Source organism: Anomalospiza imberbis, chromosome 11 (genome assembly GCF_031753505.1).
Source record: "Anomalospiza imberbis isolate Cuckoo-Finch-1a 21T00152 chromosome 11, ASM3175350v1, whole genome shotgun sequence".
Classification (NCBI taxonomy): domain Eukaryota; kingdom Metazoa; phylum Chordata; class Aves; order Passeriformes; family Viduidae; genus Anomalospiza; species Anomalospiza imberbis.
The window spans coordinates 6,496,438-6,510,164 of NC_089691.1; the positions used below are offsets into that span (position 1 = coordinate 6,496,438).

Below are 13,727 nucleotides of genomic sequence, written 5' to 3' on the forward strand. Positions count from 1 at the left end.
TCTCTACAAGGTACAGTAAAAATTCAAATTTTAATGTGAGCTTTTTTTGTCCTATCAAGAAGCCACCCGCTCTGGCTGACAAACTGCCAGTCTTTGAATGCAGTTGCAAGCTATGAACTTCAAATTAATCAATAGTCTCTCCTTCTGGTTGTTAACTTAGTTCCCATGCAGTGATGCTATAATCTATAGTCTGAGGAGGGCAGATTGGTAAATCTTTAATTCTAAATTGTGATCTGCAAAATACAAACACCAGACTAATCTCCAGACACCTGGTGACCCTCAGACCCAGATATGCAGGGGAATTAGAGGGCAGAGGCAGGGAAGGGAAGCTAAACTAGAAAAACAACCAGGAACCTTCTATTGTTAAAGGTGTGCCTTGCAATTCATAGGCTATTCCTGCTACTGGAACAGAAAGGAGAAAGAAGTGAGAAATGTGTCAAAGGATTTTTTAATTTTTCAGACTATATTGAAAGATAATAACAATTGAGTAAGACCATTTTGAGAAGGAAATATTAATTATCATTTTGAACAGCACTACATTCTGGAGGTAATTTCACTCTTTTCAATAGGACTATTTCTGGATCAAAATACACTCAGCAGCAATGAGGAGCTGAGAAAATTCTCATTAATGCTGTGCATGGTTCTACTAAAGGCTTCACAAAGGCACAACTCAGATTTGGGTTGTGCTGCTGGTTGGGACAAGTTTAAGGATTTTACTCTAACATCAGATGGAAACTCTGGCCACTTCCCCATTCTGTGTAACTGCACACAGTGTCTCAGCTGGCAGCTCTGCTCCAGAAAGGCCATGGGGCAGGAATGGTGGAGGGTATTCCAGCCAGGAACAGCAAGCAGGATTCCAGAGAGGAGCAGCAGTGCTCCAGGGCCTATGAACTCTCAGTGTTCTGCCCACATTCACAGGCATCATGAAATACCAGGAACCAAAGATCTCCCAGACACAAACCAAGTGTCTTTGCTGCTTTGACTGCAACCATAGAGAGGAGCAATACCATGAAAACTGGGACAGAGCATTTCTTTTAAATATGTGGCCTAATCTTTAAAACCCCACAAAGGTCATTGATATGTAAAGTCTCTCCTTTATGGCAAATCCTAGAATGGTTTGGGTTGGAAAGGACTTTAAAGCTCATCTTGTTCCAAACCCCTGCCATGGGCAGGGACACCTTCCACCAAACCAGGTTGCTCAGAGTTCCATCCAACCTGGCCTTGAGCACTTCCAGGCACGGGACAGCCACAGCTTCTCAGGACGATCTGTTCACCTGATTTTTTTCTAATTGGACTGACCAACCTTTCCAGTGTTTGTGCATGCCTGTCCCACTCTCCCATGTAAAGCCCCAATGGTAATAACGGGTAAAGACCATGAAAAACCAACTTCATCTCTGTGAATGACCATTCCAACCAAAATCACCCAAGACTGATAATGTCTAGAAATTATCTGGCTTTTGTATATAATCATTAGACACCATTATGTGTCAGCATTTGAAGATGCTGATATTGCAGTTTGAGGGACTTCCCTTTGTCCTTGGCAGACTGAAATCAACTGATGATTAAAACTTTGCCACTCAGTTTGAAAAGCTTTGGCAGAAAAGGAACCTGATCTTCTTGCAGCAGCTTTGGGCACAAATGAATTCCTTACAAGAAATACACTTTACATTTAATGAAACCACAAGCAGTTGTAGCAATGAAAGTTCTCCTTTCAATTCAAACCAGAAGATAGTAGCAATGTATTCAGTACACACTTCTAGGTGTACAGATTCTCCACAGTAATGGCTACAAAGCACATTTTATTGCAGTAGAGGTAAAAGAAAAGGTAGAGGGAAGTTATTTTTGATAGCTGCTCATGCTGAAATACTTCCTGTTTACTTCTCTATATTCACAACCTCCCACCCACCTCTTTCTCTTCAATAAAACTAAAAGAACAGAGGAGGTAAACCAGGAAACATAAACAATCCCCATTCCCAGCTGGAATGGAGCCAACCCAGGGTGAAATGTTATTCAAAGTTATTTTCCAGAACTACATTCAGTACTGTAACCCAACAACTCAGATTTAGAAGTCTCCCTTGGAATCACATTTCATCGTGTTGTATGACACATATTATTTAATTTTAGATATGCCTATACTTCTTAGTTCTGATTACAGTTACTCTAAATTTTTTTACTTTGCCACTGACATCACATTTGGAAATCACACAGGCTTTTCAGTTTATGAGTATTTTCTCCAAGTCTTCTATCCCCATATAAGGGAAGTGCTCCAAATCCTTACAGATTTATACCTGACCGTAACACAGAGCTTACAAACTTCACAATAAAATAAAAAAAAAAAAAAGAGAGAGTTTTATTTTAACTCTTCCCTGGCATCAGAGACTCTGGAAGAAGAGGATGTATTCCTGCAGGGAGCACCTGAGGCTCTCAGGGAAAGGAGCTCTTACCTTCAGGATTTCTCCATCAGCATAGAGCACGTACATGGTCACCTCGATGTTCTTCTGCACACTTTTGCCACCCCTTTCGAAGTCCCCCTTCTCCAGGGTCAGGTACAGGTCATTCCTGATGTCACCTGCAGGGACAGAGTGGAGCCACAGCCTTAACCTCCACAGGGGACACCGGGGCCGTCCCAGCTCCATTCTCAAATCGCTCTCTGTGCTCTGCAAGACGATGGCTGATGCCCAAATCATTCCAAGCAGCAAGTTAATTGTTAATAAGGATGAACAGTTTAATATCAGTGCACAAATCAGACCATTGTTAGTAATGCCTTTAATAATGTGAACTCAGGATCAATAGTGGTTTTAATTGTGTAGGAGGGGAAGGGAAAAAACCTCTTACTGCTATACTGTGCCTTGTTAGCTGAGCTGCAAGTGTCAGGCTGAACCTGACAAAACATCCTTAGCTTCAGACTCCCTATTTCCAATATATTTAACAAAAAATACGTGTTTTTGCGACAACCACAATAACATTATGTTCAGTTAGCCTTTCAAGCATTTTCTGTATTTTCATAATTTCCTTTTATCATAACAACAAAATAAAAGCAGCCTGTTTGGGAACCTGATCACAGTTCAGTTCAGATGGATTAGAAAGGAATTATGAATGTAATTTTTGCTAGATTTCTGGCTGGCCTTTGGCATCCATATGCATGGCTATATGAAAGCAGGCAGTATGGACACTTGCCAGCTTCTCACTGCGTCATTTTCAGGAGCTTTCAGACCAAATTACTGTATTCAGAAATAGAAATGCTTGTGCCTCAGCATCTTGTTATCCTGAACCTCACAGACTCTAGCTCACTTGGTTTGGTTTTATTTTAGAATCTGATTTGGGAAACTGCTTTCAAAACGAATGTGCTCAATTCTAAGGCCTACACCAAAAGGACAGCAGGTACCACCTATTTTTCTGGAAGATTTAGTTACTGTCACCATTTTATGATGGCTCACACATAACATTTCTTTTTATCTACTTGCCAGAAAGGCAAACATACTAAAGGGCAAAATATAAAAATACCAGAAATAAACAAACACATAAACAAAAACAAACAAACAAAAATAAATTAAACCCTTTCAAGGCAAATATTTTGTTAATCAGCCCCAAGACACTGAATAACGGAGTAATGGAACAAAGCAGAGATTCCTTCAATGTCTGACTTCTTCCACTTGGAGAAACTGATGCAGTTACATCTCTGTATTAACCAGAAGCACAATGAAACATGGCAGCATTTGCTTTCAGGCACTGAGGGACATCCTTTTGTGCCCCTCAAAGCAGCATTTCAAATTCTTCCTGAAGTCTAAAACCCCACAGAACTTGTTCCTTAATTTACTGTAGGGACAAACAATAGAAGCTCTCAGTCCTGCCTTTGCTTTCAGTTTTATTTCTGGAGATAAGTACAACTCTTTAGCATGGAAAATCCAGCTCTGTGGCTGCCAGTCAGGGCTTCCTGCTGGGAACTCTCTGTGAATGGCAAGCTGTGTGCAGGACGTGCTCCTTTTTCCAGGAGCCTCCCTCTCCTGCAGGGTCAGTGCTGGGAACACCTCCCAGCCTGAGGCTGAGCTGCCAGGGGGCATCAACAGGGAAAAGATGACAGCAAGAGCTTGGTGAAAGACCTCAGATATTGGATCTGGTTTGGCTTATCAAAGCACAGCATCAAATGCAACAATCCACAATAGAGAAAATTATCTTGGGGATCAAAATCAAGCTGAGACACCCCTATCCTGATTATAGGGATAGCAAGGAAATACAAAATTCATCACAAAATATGGTTTAAGTTGGGCCTTTTGTTTTGAAAATCCTCCTGCTTAACAGACTCCATCCCTTTCTCTCAGTGGTTTGCTCAATTAGGAAAAAAGTTTCAATTTGTATGCTGTAAATCTTAATAGAAATTAATTGTACTCCGTATAATTAGCATTCTGAAGCTCCCTACTTATGACCTCTTTTCTGGAAGGCAGTCTGGCTACACAAAGTCCAATGTCAGATAGCAAATCATTTTCCAGCCCAAATTAAAGGCAGCATTTGGTTATATATAGCATCTTATCTTCTATTCAGCTTAACGGGAGGGATATTACTCCACTAATTAAAAAAATGCCTTTGGGGTGGGGTGTAGAGGGATCTTAAAACCAGTGGATTTGCATAAATGTTAAGGGAAAATATGGGAAAATGTATTATAGTGAAATATAACAGTGTATCTTCTATTGTAAAAATAGTCTGTTGGGTCATCAAAAAATAAAAAAGATCACTAGATACAGTAAAAATAGGAAATGAATGTATCTAACAAAGACAAAAAGCATTTAACCATCAGGTAGGGTGATTATTTGGGTGGAAATCACCTTCCTACAAGGAACAATCTCATTTTCCTAACATGTCAGTTGACCTGAGGCCTCACAAGCGTTTTGTTTTTCTCCATTTGCCTGTGGTTTTGAGGGATTTGAGCTCTGACACCCCAGTGGGTGGTACAGAACCCAGAAGAAATGCTTGTGCACAGAGCAGTTTATTGCAGTCTCTGCTCTGAGTGTGCTCAGAGAGAAAGCTGAGCCCCATGTGGGGCTGGGCACTCAGGGACAGCAGGCACGGGACACCTGGCACGGGACTGCACCACGGTGCCATCAGCAGGACCAGGAGTGCCCAGGCAGGAACCTGGGCACACAGGGCTTGGCCAGATTCCTTCCATTGGAAAGAGACAAGGAGATAAATAATGAACTTGTTTAAGATGTCAGACCGTTCGTGCACGTGACTGCACAAACAGCCCTGTGCTCGCGACAGCAAATCCTGCATTTTGGGGGAAAACCAGGCTGGTAGCTCAGTGTGGACCACAGAGGCCCCGGGCCTTTCCAAACAGCAGCACAGGGCAAAAAACTGGGTGAGCTGTGGCCACCCACCATCAGAACAGGAATAAAAAGTGCTACAAGGCCAGTGGGCCATGGGTATTTATAGAGCAAAGCCTCCTGATGTCATTTCAAGCTGAAGTCCCTGTGCTGGATGGCTGTCAAGGATGAACTGAAAACCTCAGAGAGAATTTTCAGAACGGAATTTGTTTCAAAGTCCACCTCTCTACAATTGTTTTCCCGTTAAAAACAAAAGTAAACTTCTTTTTAGCATAATCCATACACTTTTTATACACATGGTTACTTACATTAATTCTGTATCAAATGCCTTGAAAGATAGTATTTTCCATGATAATATATTTAAAAAAATCTGATATTTTTTATCAGTTCTGATATTTTTATCAATTCCCTTCACCTTTATTGGGGTTTTGTTTTGTTTGTCTGTTTTAACCTATTTACGAGGCCCAATGTCCAACATACAGTTATTTAAATAATAAATCATAAATTATAGCTTGGGGGGGCTCACTTTGTATTGACCTCAAACTATTTTAATGGTAATGGGGGCAAAAAGGAGTGGTGGAAAAGGCTACATGAGCCAAATATTGATTTTGCATTTGCAGTATAAAGGAATGTACTGGAAGACTTCCAAATAGTTATTTATCATTTTCAAGACTTAATAACCAGAAGCAGCCCAACAGCCACTGCTTGTGCAGTCTCCAGCAGCAGAAATGGGAGTTTATCCTGACAGGGTGTGTGGGTTTTCCACTGGAAGACTGGCCAGTTACTTATACTGCAAAATAGTAACAATTTACAGGAACTGTCTGCATTCAAACAAACACTTTTTATTCAGGGATCCTAAAGATTTTGGACACTAAGGACAGGAATGGTTCCTGTTTTGTGCAGAAGAATACTACATCAAAAAAGGGTACACAATTCACAGGAATTTCTGCAGGAGAAAGAGACACAAATTTCTGGCCACTCAATTCTAACAGCTTCTTTTTCTGAGCTTGTGACTTTGTGGACATGTAATATATCCCTGCAAGCTGGGGAAAAGTGGCAGCTCCCAGAAGTCGGTGTGTGTAGGTCTAGTTTCAACTAAGTAAAATAGCTATTTATCCAGAGAATACTGGATTTTTTAAGGTGAAAGTTTGGTCTTTTACAATTTAGGCGGCCAAGGGAAAAAATCAGAATATTAATGTTTAGGTCTATTTTTATGAAATTGCTGTGCTGGTCCTATTCACTTAGGGCCCCACGCTGTGATGCACTGTCTGCTGGACTTTCTAACAGCCCTGGGTTTGGCATCTCTTTAAAAAAAGTGGCATTTCACAGAAGAGTGAATGGGCAAGAAAGTTATTTAAAGTATCTTCCACAATCTGAAGAAAACCCAAACCTGTGCATTTATGTCCCGTCCATAAATGAACAACCAGAGGCAATCAGCATCACCCCAGTGACCTGAGCCAAGCTACAGCAGCTCAAACTGCGGCCTTGGGCCAGCAAGGAAAGCTTTGAAGCCAAGCATAAAGTGTAGAGGATTTGTGTTCATGTGCAGCGTTATCTATCACATGTTCTGGCTATTTGTTCGAGCTCCCTGAAGGGAACTGCTCTGCTTCCTGGCTGAGACTCTCACATTATCCTGGCCATTTCCTCCCTGCATGGCTCTTCCCAGGAAGCTGCTGCTTTGGAGGGGCCAGTGATGGGTCCCTGATCTCAAAGAGCAAAACTCCATCCTCACCTGGAGGTGCAGCTGCCTCCAGAGCACACACACAGCTGCCTGGGAAGGGCAGGGACTCCAGCACTGCTGAGGTTGACAGGAGCAGCTTTGTGCTCATCACATCACTCCAAACCGAAGGGACAAGGACAAACTGGCCAAGAGTCAGTGGGAAGGGTCTCCAGCACCCCCGTCCTGCTTTCTGGCTGCCCCTCAGGACTTGTTCCTGCCACTGTGGGACTCTGCCTGGCTTTAGCAGTGCCACCCCCTCTGCAGCCCCTCCATGTTCCCACTGCCTTCCTGGCACAGTCCCACTCTGGGGATCACATCCCATCCACTTCAGCAGCTCATTTCTCTGGCCCTTCACCAGCCAGGCAGCAGGGTTTTTTTAAGGCCTATATTCTTGAAATAGTTACAGTGAGCAACTATTAACATAATTGTGAGCAATATTACTGCAACAAGGGGAAACAAAGCTTTCATCTGCTGCCTCTATGGCAAATTAAATTAGCTATTTTTTTCTCTAAAGAGAACATTATGCAAGTTTAACTCCGTGTGCTTCTCCAGTTTTCACTGAGCAACACAATTGTTTCAAAGAAAAGGGACAAGCAATACTTATTAGGTTATTTGCTACCCATTGTTTGACTTCTATGTATAGAAAAGAATTTATACAATGCCCTTTTTAAATGCAGTGATTTCCCTGGAATAGTTGCCTTACAGTAGTAGGAAGTTGTTTTTTAATGCTTTGTCTCCACCAACTTTCCATTTCCACAAGTTTATTTATGACAATAATACTTTTTGTTCTCCCAAAAAGTAGACACTTTTTGGTGATAATTATTACATAATTATGGCTTTTGGTCTAGTTAACACTCTTGCCATGAACATTCTGAGAATGGCTGATGGATTTTACCATGTCCTTTCCTCAATGCATTTTTGCTATGACTTTGTGCTCACTGACTGAACAGATGCTGAGATGCTTCTCACCTGTTTCTTACTGATTCACCTGTCACAGTGACTAAATTTGCCTGAAACCCTGGGTATGAAGAGAGACAAAGTTTCCACCTCCCTGTAACCAAAGTTTCCCTGTGATGTTATGATTCACTGTCTTTATCAATCCCAACATTCCATGGAAGATATGAAAATGGGAGAAAAGCAAGCAAAAAGCAGACATTACACAGAAAAGCAGAAACTTACACCCAACAATCTTCATCTCTGCATCAGAAACAAAGGGGAGAGAATAAAGGGAAAGGAACAGGAGAGAAGCCAGGAAATTAAGGCAAGGAGAGAGAAAAAAGAGAAAGAAACATCACTCACGAGTCGGAGATGAAGCATGCACTTTTCATCAGAGGATCAAAGGAAAAGACAGAATACTTATCAGCACATGGGCAAGGGGAGGGATGTCCTTGGGGGACTGACAAACACCAAGCCTGTGCAACAGATTTCTGCTCAGCAAGTCCTGCACAAAGCCCAGCTGCAATCCCCAAGGAGCAGCACAGGCCTCACTGCTCTCAGCTCTGGGAAAGGTAAAATTGGCACCATCAGATGCATGGCCTTAAACCCAGGGACAGTTTAGAAAAGGAATAAAAATCACCAAACCACAAATGAACAAAACCCCACCATAACTTCTTCAGGAGGCTGGTCTGACTGAATCCCCTCTGACTTTGCCAAAAAAGATAACTCAAGTCTTTATGATGCTCTTGTCAGATCACAACACAGCAGGAAACAAAGAACATTTTATCTTTACAAAAGAAGGCAGGAAGGGTTGTTTTGTACAATGTTAAGCTTGTTCTGCGTAACCATGCAAGATACAAACCCATAAAGACCAGTTTCACTTTGTTTCTTAATGATGATCAGCTACCACTGATGTTGCTCCTATCTTAGGGACAGAAAAAGAGGGCTTGATACAGGGAGCTAATGCTACAGCTTAGAAAACAAAGAGGGACAGGAAAACTGTAATGAGACACAGCTACAAGATTTTAATAGTTAAGATGTGCACATGTGAGAGGACTTCCTGTTAAAAAAGAAAATGAAAACATTCAAACCTATGACAAAAAAATTAAGTTGAAATGCTAGAGCTATTTGCTTTTTTAAAAACAGATTTCTTGGTTCAGCAGAATGATCACTGGTGTTTTTACAAGTTCCAGGTGACAAAGTCTTTATTAATTTAGTCATAAAAATCATTTTTAAACCACACTGTCCTGAAAAATCTGTATCCACTTGCAAAATACAAGTCATGAACTTTCTGTGCTGTTTTCCAGAAGAGGAAACCTGTGTTTAATGACAAACAGGAAGGAAGAGGCAGTTTGACAAAGACCATTAAAGCAGCAGACATGGTTGAGTACTGCTAATGTGCATGACAGGCTTCAGTCTTTGGTTAGGGGTTTTTGTTTCTTTTCTTTGGTCATGTGTGTCCCCAGTGAATTATTTTTCAACTTTAGACAATACTCATAAAGCTAAGGAAGAATGTTTGAGCCTGGCTGTAGAAACAGAAGCACAAAGTCTATTGATAGACGTTCCTTGTTCATGCAGCTGGGCTAATCCACCCGAAAGGTAACACAACCCAAATGTTCTATCCTGCAAGTCAGGCAAACTCCAACCCCAACTGCATCTGTTGTGTTAAAAGCAAACAACAGGCAAGTATCTACTGTCATTTGAGTACATCAAACATACTTTGGTTTCAAAAAAACCCTGATTAGTAATTAGACCGAACACTGTTTGCTGCATCAGTGAAGTTCCATTACATTTCAATCTCCTCATTTTCCAGAGATCTCATTATTCTGGGGAATACCCAAGCTAGTGAAAGCCTTTGTTTGGAGCCCCATTCATGACTAGCTCTCTCTTCACAGCTCCTCTCCACTCTGGCAATGTCCTAGTTTATAACTACAGTGAAAGTTGATTCACACTTCCTCAACTGCTTTGCTTTTCTTACTTGGTGTTTACAGACATGTACAAACTGCCTTTCCTCACAAACAGAAGCATTATTTTTACAATGCCTAAAGCTTTGCATCTAAACTCAGTATGTGAAAACCTCTTGTAGCATACCTGGAATCAAGAAGTTCTGTGCCCAGATCCTCTAGAGAGGCAGGAAGCATTTAATAGCAGAATGGTGATCCTTTCACACATTTGTTTCTATCAATCAGCATTTTGAGCATATATATGTGTGAGTATATAAATGTATGAGAGTCCAATTCCAATCAGGTTATCATCTTAAAACCCCAGTGTCTTCTCCAAAAAGAACTGTGGCTCTCACAAAGAGAATCTGGAAATTTGGATTAGCTGCAGTGAACAGAGAATTTTAAAAGCTTAGGGCAGGAGTCCTTTTTGTATGAGCTGTGCTGACCTGTTTGCTCTAGCCCTGGCCCAAAGCCTTGCCCAAAGCAGCAGATACAGAGAGCACACTGTGCACTTTGCAGAGGGGCCAGGGCCAAGAAAACAAAAAAAATTACTCGGGAACACTGAGGACACGAAGCTGTTCCTTCAGCTTCAGTGGCCTGAAGCACCCGAGGTACAGCTGTATGCACAGAAATGGAGGATCAAGCAGTTCTTGCAGGAGAATCAATCCCCTTGCACAGGTGTGTAAGTGTGACACATCCAGCTGTGATCTCAATTACAGCAGATCACCCTGCAGTTGCTGTGTCTGTACATCAGCCTGCAGCAATTCATCTTTTCCCTATTTGATTGCTTTGGGTTATGCCTGGAACTGCTATGAGGTCATTAAGAACCAAAACTTAAAATTGGTTTTGTAGCCCACATCCTCTGCTGCTCTGTTATCACCATTTTCAAGCTCATTAGTAAATATACACATGTTGTTCTAAATCCTTTGACTCTTTAGTTTCTAGAAATGCTTCCCACCTACTCCCTATTTTATTGTGGTTTCTGAAGAGCTTCCATAACGAGGCTACAACTACTTCTGGTACTGATGTCTCACTGCAGCCTTTGGAGTAATAAAATCTGATCTTTTCCCATTATGCTTTCACCAAATCTCCCATGTCTGTAAAGTCATCCTTGGCCTTGCTCATCACAGCAATGAAGTAACAGTTCAAATGCTACTAATTAGCAAACCCATTTCTTACCGCACTGCAAAAGTCAAGCCACTGTAACCCCAGGTTTTACGTGGTTGCATGACTGCCCACATTCTGGGTTCTTCTCTAAATGAACTCCTGGCTGTGCTGGGGCTGCCAAGCCAAGAAGCATCTCCAGCTGCTGCTCCAGAGGTGAGCAGCAGAGGAAGCACAGCAGGGCTGCAGCCAAGCCAGGGCATGGAGCAGCTGCTCTGAGATGCCAGAGGAAAAATCTGACCAGGTCTGCACCTTCTCTGCCTCTCATTACAAAAGGATCACACAAACTCAAAAACATCAAGGTAGCAAAGTGGAAACTCATTTTTTCCAGGATTTGGATTGTTGGGAAGAAGAAATTCCATGCATTTAAAAAGAAACATCTCTATGGTGAGTGTACAGGAGGGATATTAACTGGCAGGGGTTGTGGGGAGTATCAGAGCAATCTTTCCAGATCCCCTTCTATCCACATGATTTTAATACCTTCTATCACTGTAGTTCTGTTCCTGACAATGTTTTAGCATTTGCCTCCCCAAATCTGGCATTTACTCATAAATAAGACAACTCTGTTACAAATCCCACTCAAGTAAAGTGCCCATTCCAGTTGCACTTGACTGGGAGAGTACAAGAAAAGAATGACCAATATTTTAGCCTGGAGCTGCTCTGTTTACCTGGCATTATAACATCAGGAAATCCCAGCTTCCTGGTGACAGAAACGCCTCTGTTAAAGATCATGGGGTTTTCCCTTCGGATCTGCTCCATGTCACCACGAAGAAGCTGAAGAGATATTATAAGTCCTGGGAAAAAAAACCAAAGAGGTTCATTGTTTCTGACCTAAGAGTTAGATTTTGTGTGTACAAAGCATGCAGGTAAACTAATGTTTTGCTCCACAGTTAATTAATACAATATATAATCACAGAGCTCTTTTCTCCCTTGGAGTAATTGAAAATTGAAATAGAGGAAACAAAACTGTTAAAAGGGATCATCAAGAACACAGAATTGTATTAAAATACAACTCCTAACAATCAGAATACTTAATTTTGCAGACATGTCCCAGGTACAGAAAGTACTTCCATTATTTCTTTTCCTCACATGCAGCAGGTTAAGACACATGTATGAGCAATGCCACTTCTGTCTGAGGGACCACCAACCACACAAAGCTCTGGAACCTCTCTAAAGTGCCTTTAATTCTGCGTTATACCATGAAAAAGATTTAAATCTCCAAGTGTATTCCACTAATTTCTTTAACTGCTTCACAGAGGGCTGATGATTTTAATGAAATTCCCAGCAGTTCCTCAGCATGTTTTGTGTTTGGCCAACTGGCCAAACTGACTTCAGCAACCAGTTCTGTTGTTCAGTGGATAATCTGAGCAGCTGGACTAGGAATGATTACACACTTAATCTCAGTCCAGCTGTTGACTTGCTTTTAATTTACAACATAGGAGAGTGTACTGCTAAAATGATGAAGTCCAGCATTACCATATGAAAAAATATCAGGATTGAGATCAGCCATTCAAGCCCAGTCTCACCTGCTGAGCACACACTACCAGCTCCACACATCCATGAGAATTACCTGCACAGAGCACTTTCCACATTCTTTATCTCCTTCAGTGTCTTGGTCAAGAGTTCTTTCTGTCCTCTGTGTTCACTGCCCAGAACAACACACACCAAACCAAACCCTGCCTTGGATGTACATTTTTGCACAAGCCGAAGTCCTGCTCTTTGCTAAGCTCAATATCTGGGCTTTGTGACCAATATTTAGTCACCATTTTCTCAGACAAGTTACCAGGGAAACAAAACCAGTATCGTGTACCTCCCACCCACTTCCTGCCTTCTCCACTTGAAACAATTTTCAAGCCTGTTGTTTGGCTTCAGTCAAATTTGGCAAATAAGCAGATACCCAGATTACATGAAGATTGTATACATTTAATGAATACTAGGAGTTGGGATGAAAAAAATGAGCATAAAGCCTTAAAAATGATGAAAAAGGGAGGCCAACCAGCCAGCTGGACAGTCAGCATGTATGTACTGAAAAGCTGCCAAAACATAGACTTGCAACTGCCCAGCTGGGTAGGCAGGAGAGCACTGCAGGGAAAACACAGGCTCTGAAGCCATGGAAAAAATCCAAATCCTTTGAATAGCATGTATAAGGGTGTCTGTGTGTGCAGAATGTTTCACAGCACACAAGAGACATGTTCATTAGAAATCAGCCTTGACTATTTTTGCCACTTAGAGGAAAACTTGTTCATTTAATATCTATTAAAAAGCAAACCAATGAAAATAAATTTTAAAAAATTCCAGTGTAAAAGGAGTGGAGCAAATTTGGAAGCTCAGACATGTTGCTCAAGTTTTCAAAGTTATAAAGAATTTAGAAAAATCTTTTAATGATGACTAGTGGATAACTTGAACTGTAACAGGAGGAGCAAGGAATGAAACCAGCTTTACACACAGTAAAATTCCATACCTGCAGAATGTTTTATTTGCTTAGTGTTGTGCTTAATCTCTTCTATGGGAGCGTGCACTGCATATTCCACTACAGTGTCTCAATATGCAAACAAGCAAAATGAAGACAAATTCAGTTCTTGGACATCACCATGATTCAGGCACTTGGTAATGAATGCAGAACTGGCTGTAATGAAGCTGAACTGTACC

At 41.4% G+C, this 13,727-nt stretch overlaps 1 protein-coding gene across 8 annotated transcripts in view; it reads right to left on the bottom strand.

Annotated features, from left to right (window-relative positions):
• The window catches only part of DOCK3 (dedicator of cytokinesis 3), a 186,078-nt gene that overhangs the window by 67,712 nt on the left and 104,639 nt on the right, over window positions 1–13,727 (bottom strand). For all 8 annotated transcript variants that reach the window (XM_068201612.1, XM_068201611.1, XM_068201615.1 and 5 more), the window contains exons 14-15: window positions 11,747–11,872; window positions 2,445–2,569 (exon numbers count right to left, since the gene is read on the bottom strand). In XM_068201612.1, the coding sequence (XP_068057713.1) occupies window positions 2,445–2,569; window positions 11,747–11,872 (251 nt within the window). The remainder of the gene's footprint in view (window positions 1–2,444; window positions 2,570–11,746; window positions 11,873–13,727) is intronic.